At 41.7% G+C, this 19763-nt stretch overlaps 1 protein-coding gene across 9 annotated transcripts in view; it reads left to right on the forward strand.

Moving 5' to 3' along the window:
• The first annotated feature begins 2846 nt into the window (after window positions 1-2846).
• Window positions 2847-19763, forward strand: part of ITGBL1 (integrin subunit beta like 1) — a 242080-nt gene continuing 225163 nt past the window's right edge. For 5 of the 9 annotated variants that reach the window (XR_004346683.1, XR_004346684.1, XM_032611342.1 and 2 more), the window contains exons 1-2: window positions 2947-3391; window positions 4310-4527. Coding sequence is in view for 6 of the 9 variants with exons in the window: in XM_032611342.1 (XP_032467233.1) it covers window positions 3294-3391; window positions 4310-4527 (316 nt within the window). In the remaining 3 variants the exon portion in view is untranslated. Of the gene's footprint in view, window positions 3392-4309; window positions 4528-19763 lie in introns of those variants that run through there. The other 4 variants (XM_032611345.1, XM_032611340.1, XM_032611343.1 and 1 more) reach the window with 4 other exon arrangements.

Raw genomic sequence — 19763 nt, forward strand, 5'->3', positions numbered from 1 at the left:
GGTAGAATTATTTGGGGAGTATGTGGACAGGTGGTGGGCCTGGGGAACACATATATTAGACATCTTAAAATATTTTAAGCAGCTCATGACCAGGACATTATTTTCAAAGGCCTCTTAGAGCAGATCTGGATCCAAGGGGTAAAAACTTCAGAGCTGCTCTCAGGAAGGGTGTGTTTCCCTTAGTTTTCATTCTTACCGAGTAGACTCAGTACCTAATCATTTGGCAGGGGTGCTGTACATTGTCAATAAATTTAATTTTGGACTAGACGACCTTTAAAATATCTCTTGAACCCCAGATTCTATGAGTTTGTGACTTGATGACTCAGAACTATATTTAAGGATTAAGATGTTTTCAATCCCTTTGAGCTTGGTTTCAGATACTAGGACACCCCCCAGGCCTTTCCCTCAGAGCTGTCACAGGGTCTTTGGGGCCAGTGAGAAACCCAGGACCTTTCACACAGCAATTGGGTCCTTTCCACATTGGCCCTCAAGAGATGTGTGTCCTCCAGTTTTCTGCAGACTAGGAGAGGGAAGAAAGTAGGTCTTTCCAAGATATTTGGTACTTTGGCAGAAAAAAATTAAATCAAAGTTTGCTAAAAAGTGAAAATGTTAAGTTATTTTCTTTTATCTTGCCAGAGTTTGTGTGGATCCTAGACTTTCTACTGAGTTACCAACTCAGCTGCAATATAACTATTTCAACTTTCTGGGAATGTTATTTCTGAGTCGCAGTGATAAAATGATCTGAATATTTCAATACTTTCAGTCACCTAGAACATACTATCTCTGCTTCACAGCTGCGCGCTGCTCGTGATAATATCCCTCATTGCACGGCACACTGTAGGAGAGTAAAAGAAATGTTTTAATTCCTGAAAGAAATGTTCAAACACCAGTTCCCTATTCCACAGCGATTCTTTTTTTCCCCTCAGAAAATACGCAAAAAGTAATACATGACTCATTTATTAAAAGTTCCATGTTTTCATTGCAAATTCCTAGTGAGGCTTTGGAATTGATGCTTCCCTTCTATGGTTCCCATATTCTCTGAGTCACCAAGGTTTTTAGATGTTGGCAGGAGAGCCTGTTCCTACGTCCTCACAGAGTTACAACGTGGCCAGGAAGGAACAGGATGCCAGGAGTTGAGCTAGGAGTGAGTGTGGCTACCATCCTTAGATCCAGGCATCCGTGGCCCCAGCCCTGGGCCCCAGGGCTTGCAAAGCTTCCCAAATATGATGTGCAAATAGTGTTCTCAGCAGTATTGTTAAAATGTAACCGGTGCTTCTGTAGGTCTGGGGGTGGGGCTGAGAACTTTAATTTGTAGCAAGTCCCCAGGCGCTGCTGCTGCTGCGGCTCATTCACAGATAATCACACTTAGGAAATGACTGGTTTAGTGACTCCCTCTGTCTCTTCTCCAGACATACCTCCTCCCCTACAGGATGAGTAGCTCACGTGATCCAGGGCACCTGCCAATGAGCATTTGCGGCTCCTTCTAAACCACACTGTGGGTACCCATGACTCCAGAATTCCCTGCCCAGACCACTCTCTGGCCTTTGCACACCTCTCCCCAGTCTGTCCTCCGGATGGCAGATCCCTCCACCAGCGTGTACACGCTTGGGCCTAAGGGTCGACCAAGGGTCAGCCTTTGAAGGAGGCTTAGCTGCCTGGGCTAAGGATGTGCCCCAGGCAGAGCCTCTTCTGGTACAGACGGAGTCTGGTGAAGCAGGAGAAAAAGTGTGGGCTCTGTTCAGACCTCCTTTTGCCTTCTTGGTAAATGTTGGGGGTGGCCTTATATCTGTTCAGGTAAATGACAGGAGAGATCCCATCCTGTTATATGATCCTTGATTTTAAGACCAGGGCCACTGCTTGGATGGTTCTATTTCACGAGGATCCACTGCATCTAAAGGTCTTCTTAGAGCAAAGGGAGAATGTTTCTTCCCTTCCCTAGAACCTTCCGCAACACCTTTCCCAGATGACCGCACAATGGAGGGGACAATGTGGGAGCTTTGAGGGCTCACAGCTTTCAGCTGAACCCCAACTGCCTGTGTGAATTTGAGCAAATCAGTCACTTTGAGCAAGAGGTCATCCTTTGCCCTCAGTTTCTTGATCTTTATAATGGGAATAAGAATGCTACCCCACTCTCTGCCACCTCTTCCCCATTTCCACCCAACTTACTTCTATTCCTCCTTCAGCCTTCAGCTCAAATGCCATTTTGATTAGATCAGATGCCTGGAGCTAAGCTAGAAGTAACTTTCAACCTTCCTTCCTTTTATATTTGTGATTTTGTTTTATGTGTGCTAGCCCAGTGGATTCCGAGAGCAGGGATCCTGTCTCCTTAATTCCCTATCTGGCCCAGAGCCTGGTACCTAACAGATGCTAAACCTGTGTTTGCCTAATGAGTAAACGAATGTGGTTATTGTCACAATTGGAGATAAAATATATGAAGTGACTGGCACACAGTATGTGCTTCATAAATGACACTGATGATTCTTCAGTGCCATTGACACAAATCACACATTTTATTTTCTCATACTTGATCCATGGCAGAGAATAGGGTGAACTTGGGACAACTACAGTTTGAACTGTCCAAGTTAAGAAAAAATGTGGTGTGATAAACTACTGGCCCAAACAACTAGAAGCATGATACCCTCTTTAAAGGATTAAGAAACGAGAGACCCATAATTTAAAACAAAGGATCAAAAGTCCAAAAAAGTGCTATCTATCAATTTTGCTTGCCCCTCACAACTCATACCTCAAAGAGTCAAACAGTGCATCTTTTTGAAAAGCATGTGGTGAAACTAATTCCCTCTGCAAGTGTTCTTGCTGACATCACCAACTTCCCCCTTCCCCTTCCCATCGCAGGGATTATTTTATCTGTCCCTTTCACATCAGCCAGCCCAAATATCCTCTTGTCAAATATTTCTGGGGCCTGCACTTGAAGAAAGAAACGATTTTCTCAAATCTGTGAACAGGAACTTTTTTTTCTTTTTTTTTTATGGCAAAATAAACCATCTGCTTGTACAACTGTTTCTAATTACTTCCCTGCCTAGACTCTCCACTTGAGGGGTTTCGTACCAGCACCCCGCCCAGAGCAGTGCTGCTGCCTAAATCCTAGCAGGCAGCTCATCCACACCCTTGCAGCTCCGGGGAGAGCCCCGGACCTGCACGCCTGGGTGTCTGTGGGTCCTTCTGCCCGGCCATCTGCTGGTGGCACCTCTGCCCCCGCGAACCTCCCCGACCCCCGGCTCCGTGTGCGCCACCTTGCAGCAGCTCTGCTGGCCTCCGCAGCCGGGAAACTCAGCATGCGTCCCGCAGGCTTCGGGAACTTCTTGCTGCTGGCGTCCTCCCTTCTCTTCGCGGGGCTGTCAGCTGTTCCTCAAAGCTTCTCGCCATCCCTGAGGTAAGCCTGATTTGTTTTTCTTTCAGACAGACCTGCCCTGCTTTGTGTGGCAGGACTCAAGCTTCAGGACGGCTGCCCTAAGCCAAGAGCAGTTAGGAAGTTGGACACGGGATAAACTTTTCAACCTGTTCCTTTCCTTACATCTACACTGTGTATTGCTTTACCCTTGTCCTTTTGCTTTTCCTTTGGAAAAATACAATCATTAAATGAATATATAATTTCCTCCTATTTCAATACATATCAGGAGGATTATCTGCCATCCTATGTGTACCTGGGTGTACTCACCGCCTATAAGGCAGAGTTATTCCATGGGGTCTGTATTACATTCTGCATTACATTTTAAAAGAGAATTTGGGGCACATCACAATAACCAAACTTTTACATTTTACAAGTATAGTTCATAAGCATCGCTTATTGCAACTTGAAAATGCATTAGGCACTATGCTATCATAACATGTAAAGCTCTTTCTATATATTCATCTCTTATTTTTCATAAAATAACTGCCCCTGGCCACCAGCTAGCAATGGGACTTTTTAAAGAGAACTGAAAAGTCAGCCAAGGGTCATACTTTGGGTTAATTTGTATTTAAATATGCATGTAAGATTCAGTGGCAAAACGCCAAGAGGCAGGGTCGGATCACCTAGTCCACCTGGAAGACGGTCCTGTTCTCAGGTGGGCAGGTCACCACTTGGACATTTTGGGTCGTGGTCATTTCTTAAGGGATGGCCCGTGGGTGGTATCAGCTTGGTCCCCAGAGAAACGTGGGGTCCCAGAAACGTTGGTCCTATCCATGGGGTTGCACGTCTCCGTTTGGGATCTGGGTTCTGGGTGGACCCTGGGAGGCAACGTGGGCCCCAAGCAGAAGGGGCAGTGTCTGGGCTTGACCGTGGCCCTGCTGTGGTTTGTCGCCCCTGCAGAAGCGGCCCGGGCGCCGCGTGCCGGCTCTCCCGGGCCGAGTCGGAGCGCCGGTGCCGGGCGCCCGGGCAGCCCCCAGGGGGCGCTCTGTGCCACGGCCGCGGCCGGTGCGACTGCGGGATCTGCATCTGTCACGTGAGCGAGCCCGGCGTGTACTTCGGGCCCCTGTGCGAGTGCCATGAGTGGATGTGCGAGACCTACGACGGGAGCACCTGTGCAGGTAAGGGGGCGGCGCTGTCCTCTCCGCTTGGCCCACCGCGCCCGCCGGGGCGGGGACGCACGCGCACCCGGGGCGAGAGGGGTGGGGACGGCCCCTCCTACAGCCCTGGAAGTTATCGCCGCTGGGGAGGCCTTCCTTTTGCTCCCCAGTTCTGGGATCATGTCTCTTAACGCTTGTCTCCGCCCTGGGGTCCAAACTTCAGTGGAAATAATACGTGTAAGATTCATTCGCTTAATTATAAATCTCACTTAGCTTCTACTTTTAGTTCCGTATTACGGACCAAATCTCCCAACTGCCTCGTAAATGGAATTATTTCGCTGGACTCTCCTACTCTAATCACGAATATTAATCATAATATTTGCAGACTGTAAGCCTGTATTTATTTTATTTTATTTTAATGGAAGTATAGTTGATTTACAATCTTCTGTTAGTTTCTGGCCTGTATTTTATTTTTACCAAGGAAACACAGGGGAATATTATTTCCCTAAATTCCAGCGGAGCAGACTGTGTCTTTGAACGTGGACTTGCCCTCTCATACTTAGCATATAGTTCACAAAGAGAAGCACATATCAGAAAACTGTATCCGAAAAACAAGCAGGGCCCTATTTTCTTGGAAGCAATGGCTTTTGTATTGTTTTAGCGGCTCCAATTTCTCGGCTGTGGTGCAACTTGGTATTTTGTAAGGGTGGAGTGAAAATACATTCATTTCCCTTGCACATTTTTAAGGAGTGATTTGGATTCTGATACTGGAAAGGGTCAAGCTGTTTCTTCATAGAGAATACTCCTAACCTCTAACCAGTGTCACATAACCGAGCTGTTTGCTTAGGGCCAAAGAACCTCAATCAGGTCATTGTGAATGATCCAGACACTCTGTCAGTAAAAGGACTACACAGTGCCTTCCCACCAGGGTTTGGCAAATATGTAGGAAAAAAAAAAAATCTACTTATTTTACCCACAGTGTAGCTGAGAATGAGAGTCCAACACTAACAGAGAGATCACGAATTAGTTTATAGCAAAATGTTTTTTTTTTTCTTTGGCATCTGGGCCCAGAAGTGCGGGGTGGGGGGGATACTTAATATGCAGGCTGTTTGGCCATGAAAAAAAATATAGTCGTATGAGTAATTTGGAGGGGCACAGGTGCTTCTGAGTGTTTGTTTAGCCTTGAAGGCTGCGGCTCAATCCTTCAAACATATTGAATGCCACAACTTATTTTAGCTTTGTCACTCCCACAGGCTGCAGTGTTATTAAGGGCAGCCCTTTGGAATGAAAGCTAAGTATTGTCTAATATTTCATTCCAAATTCAACTGCTACCTGGCTTCTCCGGCTTTGATTGCCTCTGGCAAGGCCTCTTCAATATCATGAGTCTGAACACATTTTTCGGGCCTTTTGTATCGCCATTTCATTGGAAAAGTAAGAAGCAAGATGCAGTTTTTCAGCCGGTGAGCTAGTTTTGGTTGCCAGATAAAACTCCCCTTTTGAGGAAGCTGATCAGTTCCCTTTCTGTGAAACTAATGCTATGATATGTATACTTTTGTTTACCTCCCATGGGAAATGATTCATTGTTCCCTCCTACCATCTTTGTCACTACATTCCTTCCTCCTTGGTACAAAATGCGGCACTGAGTCATGCATGGTTTTGTTTGCTAGTGTGTGCATTCCCGTAGAAGGTGAAATGTGTCTCTTTATTTAAGGCTGAATGAAATAACTGTGTTCGTTTTCCGTCCTCTTCTGACTGTTTCTCATTGACACCTACTCTCCAGGCCTGGTGCAGAATCTGCCCCTGCGAATGTGTTGGCTACATTTGCAAGGGCAGTGAGGACAGTGTTACACACAGCCTATCTGGCGGTCCTGCCAGCTTGCCTGCCTGTTCTGTGCTTCAAGTTTAGCTACTCAATTATGTCTTCAAGGAATAATTCCTATATTATAGCCAGCAAGATAGAAATGTAGCAGGTTGTCTTTTATGTTTTTATGTGCAACTGGGCCTATACCTCTATGATAAGCCCCTATAGGTGATTTCCAGAAATAGAGTAGCTTCCAGAGACTTCCCCCACCTCCGTGAAGAGAACAAAATCAGGCTCTGGGAGTGTCTCGTAGAGTGGTTAAGACTATGGGCTCTGGGGGAGATTTTCCAGGATTCAAATCCCACACTTAAAAGCTGTATGAACTTGGGCAGTTACATAAACTTCCCAAGCCTTGATTTCTTCATTTGTAAAATGGGAATAATAAAGTACCTACCTTATGGGATTGTTGTGAGGTTTAACATATGCAAAAGACTTAGAAAAGTGTTTTGCACCAAGTGCTCAATACACATTGATATGCTTATATATGTCTACATAACACATTATTTTGTGATGCACAAAAGGTGAGCTGGGATGGATAGATGGATGGATAGAAAGATAGAGAGATTGATAGATACATAAGCTGGCTTTGTATTTGTTGGTCATTTGATGCAGTGAAAGCAATTTTGTTTTGTTAATGTAGTCTGTGCCTGTTATTGATCCAAAGCTCAAAAGGTCAAGTAAGGATAACTATTTTGGCCCAGCCTCAGAGCAGCTGTAGGAGATGCACCATGCCCTTTTAAAGTCAAGTCCATTGGGATCCTTACACTGTGAATCATAAGAGACATACTTAGTTTAGTTGTGCTGGTTGAGAGTGATGACCTTTACACTATCACAGGTGGTCTGTTTCTCCGAGTCTCCACTGGCTCCTGGCACATGAATCTTCCTTGGACTTCTGTAGCATAAAGGTCTGGCCCAGCGATTGTTCCTGTGGGTGTGATTATATAATGAGGAGTACACTCATTTTGGTTCTCATTTCTTTGAGGACAGTCAAATGTTTGGTTGCATAAAAACAAACTTTCAGTTAGTACTTCAAGGCATCCTGGACAACCCTCTGAATACCTGTGATTACACTTAAATAAAATATAGGTTTCTTAAACATCTTTTAAAATCACTTTTGAAATATATCACTTAAAAGAGTTTCAGGGGCTTCCCTGGTGGTGCAGTGGTTGGGAGTCCGCATGCCGATGCAGGGGACACGGGTTCGTGCTCCGGTCTGGGAAGATCCCACATGCTGTGGAGCGGCTAGGCCCGTGAGCCATGGCCGCTGAGCCTGCGCGTCTGGAGCCTGTGCTCCGCAATGGGAGAGGCCATGACGGTGAGAGGCCAGCGTACCGCAAAAAAAAAAAAAGAGTTTCAGTTTTAGGAACTTGGAAGAGCTAATTGAATCCAATTTAGCAAATACTATGAAGTGCTGTATGTTTGCTAGACTCTCTGTTTGCTGTTAAAGGTGCTATAAAAGATGACGAATATATTACAGCTTCCCACTGAGTGGGAAGGTTCAGAGAAATACCAAATGCCTATAAAGCAATGCAGACTATGAGTTTCTACAAATTTCTATGAGGGTTCCATTAAGGTAGGAATTAAATATTGTGGTTAAAAGTTCTCTAGAAAAAGGTAGCATTGGACATAAATCTTTAGGTATAAGGAGGTTTTTAATCCAAGAGGTAGACTTTTGGAATTCTGAGTGAAGAAAAATTCAAGGAATGGTTTAGAGGCAGAAATGCACGTGGGTGTGTTTGGAGAAGAGTGAGGGGTTCTGGGTTTGGCTTTGCTGGATCTTAAGGCTGTGGGGAAAGTGGTAGAAGATATATTGAGAGTTACAGTTGGACATGTGGTAGAGAGCTTTGGACGTGAATGTGAAGCTTGTGCTCAGGTAAGTAGCGTATAGGAGCCATGAAGCAGTTTGAACATGGGAGGGACAGATGATTAATGCTTTGATTCTTGAAAAGTAATATGGTGTCTGGGGGCCCAGCAGGTTGGGGTAGACACTTGATGGGGAGGAACTCAGGTTAGATGCTATTTAAATTATAGTCCTGGGAGAGAGAAAAAGAATAGAATTATGAGGCATTTTAAAGACTTTTGGAAGGTAGAATCAGCATGCTTTAGTACCCAAGGATGAGTATGATGGTGTCAGTGAGCAGGCCTGTGGCAGAAGTGAGAAGAACCAGATAACTCCTAATCAATGGTGAAAAGTCCCTATTAAATTAAAAACACTTATTTTTATCTGGAATTGCTGTAAAATGAAGAATTATTCCTAGAAGAATGAGTCTGGACTTTATGGTACTTCTGGGGTTGGATAGGAATCTTGTCTGAATGTTAACTTGGGTTGACTTGTTTCTGTCAGTCACCCTGAGAGTCATTTGATTTTTCTGAAACTTTGTTTCTTTTTCTGGAATGTCTTTATGGAGGTAAAGAACTTTACATTCTGCATGGTATTATTCAGAAGAATTTTTAATATTTATGTATAAATATATTTAATATAATTTATGCATTTATACATTTGTTCAGATTATAAAGATCCTTGTAGGCATTGATTTATATATGTAAACACACATGGTAAGAAAATAATTAAGATATGTGGAAATGCACGTAATATGCAAATATTAGTAACTTTTTTCTTGCAGATATTTCTGACTTCTACACTGTTAAATAAATAGTATAAGAATTGTATATAATTACTCGTGAGAACTGGACTTTCTGGCTCTTTATAGTCTTTCCTAGGACTGTTTGACCTGCTTTTTCATCACAGTTGCATTTTTCTTAGATTGTTGAATAATTGTCTCCAAGACTATTTTGTGGAATCACCCTTTGGTTTTTCCTTTCTTTGTCAGCTTCCATTTTTCACCTTCTCTTCCTTCCTTCATACCTTGTCCTGTCCTACTTGCCCGTTCCTTTACCTCTGCCTGGGCCCCCTGGTATTTACCACCCTTTACTCCTTTTCAGTATGCCCTCTGCCCCTTCACTGAGCACCAAGCACATAAGAGCATTCACTGCTCTTTAGCGCCCTCTCCAGTAAACGAGTGTGTTGAACAGACAGGCTCCAGTTTCTTGGTTGCCTCTTTGCTTGTGTTTTCATCCTGGCCTTCACATGTCTTGAGGTTTTGGAGAACACATTCAAGGAGCCCGCACCACCAGCTTCTCCATGTCATGCAAGCTTCTTTTCTGAGCTCTAGCCTCTTAGGTTCATCCATTTTGGATAAATGCATCTTGTCTTACCCCAAGGGACACATAAAAATTAAAGGTTTTCATTCTCAAAGAAAGTGCCAGACCTGCACCTGACTTTCTCTCAACTGTCTGGCTTTATTTGGACTGCACTCTGCAGCTCTCCTGTAGACACCGAAATACCTTGGCCTTGGACCAGATCATCTGCACACCTTGATAATCCAGAAGAGCGTATTTATAACATCATAGTGTTGAGATCAAATAGTGTCAATGTGACAAGTTCAGCAGTTATCTTTTAAGTAAAATTTCACCAGAAGGAGAATGGAACATATGGGAACAAATTTATGTGTGATACAGATTTTAAATTTGTAGAGCGTAAACCGCCACTGTAGGGTGCTCAAAGACTTTCAGCATGTTTTGAGACATGATGCTAAAGCTGCCGTCCCGTGCTTCTTGGTATCAGAACCCACCCCCCCCCGCCAAAAGCTGCCCAGCTCCCTGGGCCTCAGACACAGAGTTTTAAGTCTGATCTGGTCTCTCATGATGCTCAGGGCCTGGAGGTGGAGGACCATTGCCATAGGAGCAGAGATCCCTGATTTGGTCCTTTGACGAATTCCCTGTCTGAGGAGTTCCAACGTGAGACCAAACATTTTCCTAAGTTCCATATCCTGCCTGCCATCGTGTTAGTTTTCTGTCACTGCTGTAACATTGCCACTCATCTTTTGACTTCAACAAAACAAATGTATTTTCTTATACTTTTCTATAAGAAAAGTCCGACTTGGGTCTCCCAGGGCTTAAGGTGCTGGCAAGCTCTGTTCCTTTCTGGAGACTCTTGGAGAGAATTCATTTCCTGGTCATTCGACATTAAGAGAATTTAGTTTCATGAGGTTGTAGGACCAAGGTCCCTGTTTCCTTGCTGGCTGTCAACTTAGAGTGTCCCTTATCTCCCAAAAGCCTCTCTTGGGTCCTTGCATACCCATCTGCATCTCAGAAGGAACAGCAGGTGTCAGATCCTTCTCATGATGCCGCCCTCTAAGCGTCTTGCATTGGCACATCCCTCTTTCACCACAGCCTAGAAAAGTGCTTCACTTTTTTTTTTTTTAACATCTTTATTGGAGTATAATTGCTTCACAATGGTGTGTTAGTTTTAACTGTATAACAAAGTGACTCAGCTATACGTATACATATATCTCCATATCCCCTTCCTCCCTATTCCACCCCTCTAGGTGGTCACAAAGCACCGAGCTGATCTCCCTGCTCTATGCGGCTGCTTCCCACTAGCTATCTATTTTACATTTGGTAGTATATATAAGTCCATGCCACTATCTTACTTTGCCCCAGCTTATCATTCCCCCTCCCCATGTCCTCATGTCCATTCTCTACATCTGAGTCTTTATTCCTGTCCTGCCACTAGGGTCTTCAGAACCCTTTTTTTTTAGATTCCATATATATATGTTAGCATACGGTATTTGCTTTTCTCTTTCTGACTTACCTTACTCTGTATGACAGACTCTAGGTCCATCCACCTCACTAAAAATAACTCAATTTCGTTTCTTTTTATGGCTGAGTAATATTCCATTGTATATATGTGCCACATCTTTACCCATTCATCTCTCGATGTACACTTAGGTTGCTTCTATGTCCTGGCTATTGTAAACAGAACTGCAATGAACATTGTGGTACATGACTCTTTTTGAATTATGGTTTTCTCAGGGTATATGCTCAGTAGTGGGATTGCTGGGTTGTATGGTAGTTCTATTTTTGGTTTTTTAAGGAACCTCCATACTGTTCTCCATAGTGGCTGTATCAATTTACATTCCCACCAACAGTGGAATAGGGTTCCCTTTTCTCCACACCCTCTCCAGCATTGATTGTTTGTAGATTTTTTGATGATGGCCATTCTGACCAGTGTGAGGGGATATCTCATTGTAGTTTTGATTTGCATTTCTCTAATGATTACTTATGTTGGGCATCCTTTCATGTGTTTGTTGGCAATCTGTATATCTTCTTTGGAGAAATGTCTATTTAGGTCTTCTGCCCATTTTTGGATTGGGTTGCTTGTTTTTTTGATATTGAGCTGCATGAGCTGCTTGCATGTTTTGGAAGTTAATCCTTTGTCAGTTGCTTCATTTGCAAACATTTTCTCCCATTCTGAGGGTTGTCTTTTTGTCTGGTTTATGGTTTCCCTTGCTGTGCAAAAGCTTTGAAGTTTCATTAGGTTCCATTTGTTTATTTTTGTTTTTATTTCCATTTCTCTAGGAGGTGGGTCAAAAAGGAGCTTGCTGTCTCTTATGTCATAGAGTGCTCTGCCTATGTTTTCCTCTAGGAGTTTGATAGTGTCTGGCCTTACATTTAATTCTTTAATTCATTTGGAGTTTATTTTTGTGTATAGTGTTAGGGAGTGTTCTAATTTCATTCTTTTACATGTAGCTGTCCAGTTTTCCCAGCACCATGTATTGAAGAGGCTGTCTCCATTTTATATTCTTGCCTCCTTTATCAAAGGTAAGGTGACCACATGAGTATGGGTTTATCTCTGGGCTTTCTATCCTGTTCCATTGATCTATGTTTCTGTTTTTGTGCCAGTACCATCCTGTCTTGATGACTGTAGCTTTGTAGTATAGTCTGAAGTCCAGGAGCCTGATTCCTTCCACTCTGTTTTTCTTTCTCAAGATTGCTTTGGCTATTCGGGATCTTTTGTGTTTGCATACAAATTGTGAAATTTTTGTTCTAGTTCTATGAAAAATGCCATTGGTAGATTGATAGGGATTACATTGAATCTGTAGATCACTTTGGGTAGTATAGTCTTTTTCACAATGTGGATTCTTCCCATCCAAGAACATGGTATATCTCTCCATCTGTTTGTATCATATTTAATTTCTTTTATCAGTGTCTTATAGTTTTCTGCATACAGGTCTTTTGTCTCCTTACATAGGTTTATTCCTAGGTATTTTATTCCTTTTGTTGTAATGGTAAATAGGAGTGTGTCCTTAATTTTTCTTTCAGATTTGTCATCATCAGTGTATAGGAATGCAAGAGATCTCTGTGCATTAATTTTGTATCCTGCTACTTTAGCAAATTCATTGATTAGCTTTAGTAGTTTTCTGGTAGCATCTTTAGGATTCTCTATGTATACTATCATGTCATCTGCAAACAGTGACAGTTTTGCTTCTTCTTCTCCAATTTGGATTCCTTATATTTCTTTTTGTTTGCTGATTGCTGGTTAAAACTTCCAAAACTCTGTTGAATAACAGCAGTGAGAGTGGGCAACTTTGTCTTCTTCCTGATCTTAGTGAAAATGCTTTCACATTGTCACCATTGAGAACGATGTTGGCTATGGGTTTGTCATATATGGCCTTTATTATGTTGAGGTGCGTTCCCTCTATGCTTACTTTCTGGAGGGTTTTTATCATACATGGGTGTTGAATTTTGTCAAAATCTTTTTCTGCATCTATTGAGATGATCATGTGGTTTTTCTCCTTCAATTTGTTAATATGGTGTATCACATTGATTGATTTGTGCATGTTGAAGAATCCTTGCATTCTTGGAATAAACCTCACTTGATCATGGTGTATGATCCTTTTAATGTGCTCTTGGATTCTGTTTGCTACTATTTTGTTGAGGATTTTGGCATCTATGTTCATTGGTGATATTGGCCTGTAGTTTTCTTTTTTTGTGGCATCTTTGTCTGCTTTTGGTATCGGGGTGATGGTGGCCTCATAGAATGAGTTTGGGAGTGTTCCTCCTTCTGCTATATTTTGGAAGAGATTGAGAAGGATAGGTGTTAACTCTTCTCTAAGTGTTTGACAGAATTCACCTGTGAAGCCATCTGGTCCTGGGCTTTTGTTTGTTGGAAGATTTTTAATCCCACTGTCAATTTCAGTGCTTGTGATTGGACTGTTTATATTTTCTGTTTCTTCCTGGTTCAGTCTCAGAAGGTTGTGCTTTGCTAAGAATTTGTCCATTTCTTCCAGGTTGTCCATCTTATTGGCATATAGTTGCTTGTAGTAATCTCTCATCGTCCTTTGTATTTCTGCAGTGTCAGTTGTTACTTCTCCTTTTTCATTTCTAGTTCTATTGATTTGAGTCTTCTACCTTTTTTTCTTGATGAGTCTGGCTAGTGGTTTATCAATGTTGTTTATCTTCTCAAAGAAACAGCTTTTAGTTTTATTGATCTTAGCTATTGTTTTCTTCATTTCTTTTTCATTTATTTCTGATCTGATCTTTATGATTTCTTCCCTTCTGCTAACTTAGGGTTTTTTTTGTTCTTCTTTCTCTAATTGCTTTAGGTGTAAGGTTAGGTTGTTTATTTGAGATATTTCTTGTTTCTTGAGGTAGGATTGTATTTCTATAAACTTCCCTCTTAGAACTGCTTTTGCTGCATCCCGTAGGTTTTGGGTCATTGTGTTTTCATTGTTATTTGTTTCTAGGTATTTTTTTTTCCTTTTTGATTTTTTCAGTGATCTCTTGGTTATTTAGTAGTGTATTGTTTAGCCTCCATGTGTTTGTATTTTCTACAGATTTTTTCCTGTAATTGATATTTAGTCTCATAGTGTTGTGGTCAGAAAAGATACTTGATACGATTTCAATTTTCTTAAATTTACCAAGGCTTGACTTGTGACCCAAGGTATGATCTATCCTGGAGAATGTTCCTTGAGCACTTGAGAAGAAAGTGTATTCTGTTGTTTTTGGATGAAATGTCCTATAAATATCAATTAAGTCCATCTTGTTTAATGTATCATTTAGAGCTTGTGTTTCCTTATTTATTTTCATTGTGGATGATCTGTCCATTGTTGAAAGTGGGGTGTTAAAGTCCCCTACTATGATTGTGTTACTGTCGATTTCCCCTTTTATGGCTGTTAGCATTTGCCTTATGTATTGAGGTGCCTGTATGTTGGGTGCAGAAATATTTACAATTGTTATATCTTCTTCTTGGATCAATCCCTTGATCATTATGTAGTGTCCTTCTTTGTCTCTTGTAATAGTCTTTATTTTAAAGTCTATTTTGTCTGATATGAGAATTGCTACTCCATCTTTCTTTTGATTTCCATTTGCATGGAATATCTTTTTCCATCCCCTCACTTTCAGTCTGTATGTGTCTCTAGGTCTGAAGTGGGTCTCTTGTAAACAGCGTATATACAGGTCTTGTTTTTTTATCCATTCAGCCAGTCTATGTTTTGGTTGTAGCATTTAATCCATTTATCTGAATTGTTTTGGGTTTGTTATTGTAGGTCTTTTCCTTCTCTTGTGTTTCCTGCCTAGAGAAGTTCCTTTAGCATTTGTTGTAAAGCTGGTTGGGTGGTGCTGACTTCTCTTAGCTTTTGCTTGTCTGTAAAGTTTTTAATTTCTCTGTTGAATCTGAATGAGATCCTTGCTGGGTAGAGTAATCTTGGTTGTAGATTTTTCCCTTTCATCACTTTAAATATGTCTGCCACACCCTTCTGGCTTGTAGAGTTTCCGCTGAAAGATCAGTTGTTAACCTTATGGGGATTCCATTGTATGTTATTTGTTGCTTTTCCCTTGCTGCTTTTATTATTTTTTCTTTGTATTTAATTTTTGGTAGTTTAATTAATATGCGTCTTGGTGTCTTTCTCCTTGGATTTATCCTGTATGGGACTCTCTGCTCTTCCTGGACTTGATTGACTATTGCCTTTACCATATTAGGGAAGTTTTCAACTATAATCTCTTCAAATATTTTCTCAGTCACTTTCCTTTTCTCTTCTTCTTCTGGGACCCCTATAATTCCAATGTTGGTGCATTTAATGTTGTCCCAGAGGTCTCTGAGACTGTCCTCTATTTTTTTCATTCTTTATTCTGCTCTGCAGTTGTTATTTCCACTTTTTATCTTCCAGGTCAGTTATCTGTCCTTCTGCCTCAGTTATTCTGCTATTGATTCCTTCTAGAGAATTTTTAGTTTCATTTATTGTGTTGCTCATCATTTGTTCATCATTTATTGTGCTGCTCTTTAGTTCTTCTAGGTCCTTGTTAAATATTTCTTGTATTATCTCCATTCTATTTCCAAGATTTTGGATCATCTTTACTATCATTACTCTGAATTCTTTTTCAGGTATACTACCTATTTTCTCTCATTTGTTTGGTCTGGTGGGTTTTTTCTTTGCTCCTTCATCTGCTGTGTATTTCTCTGACTTCTCATTTTGCTTAATTTACTGTGTTTGGTCTCCTTTTCGCAGGCCGCATGTTCGTAGTTCCCATTGTTTTTGGTGTCTGACCCCAGTAAGTAAAGTTGGTTCAGTGGCTTGTGTAGGCTTCCTGGTGGAGGGGGCTGGTTCCTGTGCTCTGGTGGATGAGGCTGGATCTTGTTTTTCTGGTGGGCAAGACTGCATCCAGTGGTGTGTTTTGGGGGTGTCTGTGAACTTACTATGATTTTAGTCAGCCTCTCTGCTAATGGGTGGGGTTGTGTTCCTGTCTTGCTAGTTGTTTGGCATGGGGTGTCCAGCACTGGAGCTTGCCGGTCGTTGAGTGGAGCTGGGTCTTAGTGTTGAGACGGAGACCTCTGGGAGAGCTCTCACTGATTGATATTACGTGGGGCTGGGAGGTCTCTGGTGGACCAATGTCCTGAACTCAGCTTTCCCACCTCAGAGACTCAGGCCTGACACCTGGCTGGAGCACCAAGACCCTGTCAGCCGCATGGCTCAGAAGAAAAGGGAGAAAAAAAAGAAAGAAAGAAAAATAAATAAATAAAATAAAGTTATTAAAATAAAAAAAATTAAAATAAAACAATTAAAAAGTAATAAAAAAAGAAAGAAGAGAGCAACCAAATCAATAAACAAATCCACCAATGATAGCAAGTGCTTAAAAAAGTATACGAAAAAAGAAAAAAGAACAGGCAGAACCCTTAGAGAAACGGTGAAAGCAAACCTATACAGACAGAATCACATGAAGAAGCATACACGTACGCACTCACAAAAAGAGAAAAAGAAAAAGATATATATATATTTATATATAACAAGAAAAAGGAAGAGAGCAACCAAATCAATAAACAAATCTACGAATGATAATAAGCTCTAAATACTAAACTAAGATATACAGAAAACCAGAACAAATTAGATGCAGAAAGCAAACTCCAAGTCTACAGTTGCTCCCAAAAGCCCACTGCCTCAATTTTGGGATGATTCGTTGTCTATTCAGGTATTTCACAGGTGCAGGGTACATCAAGTTAACTGTGGAGATTTATCCGCTACTCCTGAGGCTGCACGAGAGATTTCCCTTTCTCTTCTTTGTTTGCACAGCTCCTGGGGTTCAGCTTTGGATTTGGCCCCGCCTCTGCATGTAGGTCACCTGAGGATGTCTGTTCCCTGCCCAGACAGGATGGGGTTAAAGTAAAGTGTTTCACTTTCAGGAGGCTTGTGATTAGATTGGATCCAACCAGATATCCAGTATAATCTTCCCATCTCAAGATCTGTGATCTTAATTGCATTGGCAAAGTCCCTTTGGCCATGTAAGGTAACATACTTACATATTTATAGGAACAAGGATGTGAACATCTTTTGGGCCCTTCTTTTTCCTACCATAGCCATCCTTCTATAAAGCCCAAGAGGAAGGCCATGATGTGTGTACATGAGGAGAGAGATTCCAGGCCATTAATACCTGGCTGTTCTTATGCTCCATCCAGGCTATGCAAGTACTGTCTTTTCCATCTTTCAGAGCTTATCTACAGGATCTGATGTTCCTAGATCTAGACTTTTCCACACCAGTGATGATAAGGAATACCAGGTTTTGGGTCCAGAACATGAAGAGTGACTTAGAACCTCAACCACTGCTGAGGTTCAATGCCTGACATTATCACTTGCCAGTTGTGGAGCTATGGGCGAGTTACTCAAATGCTTTTAATGTCTGTTTCCTTACCTGTGAAATGGGGACAATAATAGTATCAAACGGGGATAATAATCATGCCAAGCACATATGAGTGATGAGTAGGTCACTCGAGTTATTATGCTTACTTTTGTCAGATGCCCCTGTTCTACTCTATTGTGATACTTGGTCCTAAGATATTTACTCCCCAAAAGTGATTTTCCTTCCATGTCATATCTTCTTCTGGGTCTCAATCTATGTTTCACATTTCCTCCTTTGACTGTCAGTGAGTGTTTGGAACTATCTCACCTCAGACAACAGGCCTGCTCCATAGTGTCACGTCTGGGTGAGCTTTCGGCCCTGGCCAGATTGAGGAGACCAAGACTCACTGGGTCATGTTCCAACTCAGTGGACTTCTAGGTGTCTGACCCTCATTTCTGTCTTTATCTCAGAAGCTAACTTTTGTGTTCCTGTCCCTGAAAACTTCACCCCAATTTTCACCATCATAATTGACTTGGATGGAAGTTTCCAGAGTCCTCCCCTCAATACTGTGTGATTAGTCTGTGAATCTGGAATTTTCAGTCTTTTTCTTTACTGGAAACCCCAAGATTTCTGCAAATTTGCAAGGCTTACACTCAGTGTGTTTCTGCTTCTGTCTCTTACTTCCACTGAGATGTCTGTATTTCCAGGCTGTTCCTTAATCTCCTCCAAAGTCTTGATCTCAAATAGGTTGATCCCAGAGCCCACTCGTTCCGCTTACAAAAATGGGAAAAGCAATACAATACAAACCAAAATCAAAATAACTCACTTTCACAGAGTTTTTGAGTGCAGCTGACCCTTGAACGATGCATGGGTTGCTGACTGCCACACAATCGAAAATCTGAATATAACAGTCGGCCCTCCATAGCTGCCGTTCTGTATCTGCAGGTTCAAGCAACCATGGATCCTGGAGTGCTGTGGTACACGTTTATTGTAAAACATCCACGTTATAAGTGGACCTGTGCAGTTCAAACCTGTGTAGTTCAGCTGTATTTAATGAACATTACTAAATGTTCTAGAGACATTGGGGTGGGGTTGTTTAATCACAGGAATGTAAACACCTTAAGACTGAATAGTAATCATTCTAGTTCTTAAAACCCCCAGGATCCCAGTTGTGTGCCTCTGTCATCCCTCCCCTCTTCAGACTCCTGTTTCTTTCACTACTCATAATTTTTATTTCATTTCCAAATTCTGCTCATTTGGGGCAAGGAGTTTAGCTATTATTTTTATCATCTTGTCTCTTGCTCCTCCACGGTCTTTGAAGTCTTGGTCTCTATCCTGAGAGTTGATGTCCTCAGGTATTAATGTTATATGTACATTTACTTTTTTTCACATCTTGCTTTATGATGTATGTGTATTTATAACTAACATAAATAATATAAATAACAAGGCCTGAGATGGTTCTCTTTGTACATATATATTCTGATTGCCCATACAAGCATATATATGTGTGTATGAATACGTATTTGCTACCTTAATTTTATACGCACATGTCATATACATGTGAATACATAAGTATGTCTTCAAACATGTTTACATATGTATGTGTTGATATCACATATATGTGAATATATAAATATGTGCATAATCACATTCACATGTGTGTGTTTATGAATGTGTGTGCATCTAAATGTTACACACAGAGACACACACACATAACCCATCTTCCTGGGGGACTGCTACCTGCAGTGGGGGTAGACATTCCATTTTCAAATCTTTGTAATGCTAGTACTCCTGATAGAAAAGGCACCTTGGGATTGTTATCACATGTGTAAACCTGCTACAAATCAGTATCTTATTGGGGAATTCTTTTGGCGACTGCCTCTTCAATACATTTCATGAAGACAGTGAGAAATTATTTGGTTGGCTCCTAATTTGATTGTCTTTTTCACTATTCTGTCAATTAAATGTTATTAGGCTGCTGAAGTCACATTTGAATTACAATTAATACTTGGTAAAGTTCTCTCTTTTTTTTTTTTTTTTTGGTACGCGGGCCTCTCACTGCCGTGGCCTCTCCCGCCATGGAGCACAGGCTCCGGACGCGCAGACCCAGCGGCCATGGCTCACGGGCCCAGCCGCTCTGCGGCATGTGGGATCTTCCCGGAACGGGGCACGAACCTGCGTCCCCCGCATCGGCAGGCGGACTCCCAACCACTGCACCACCAGGGAAGCCCTAAAGTTCTCTTTTTCTAACACTAAAACTTTGTTCAACGACGGGAAAGATTAAAACATCTTCCTTTCCTATTTTTTATGAATAATAGTACTACTCTTGTCACTAACATATTTTTATCCTACGTACATTTTATGGAGAGTTTGGAAACTCCTCAAAGCCCCCTGTTACATGCTAAAGCCTTGAGTCTAGGTTTGGATGCAAAAACCACTCAGG

Source organism: Phocoena sinus, chromosome 18 (assembly GCF_008692025.1).
Source record: "Phocoena sinus isolate mPhoSin1 chromosome 18, mPhoSin1.pri, whole genome shotgun sequence".
Taxonomy (NCBI): domain Eukaryota; kingdom Metazoa; phylum Chordata; class Mammalia; order Artiodactyla; family Phocoenidae; genus Phocoena; species Phocoena sinus.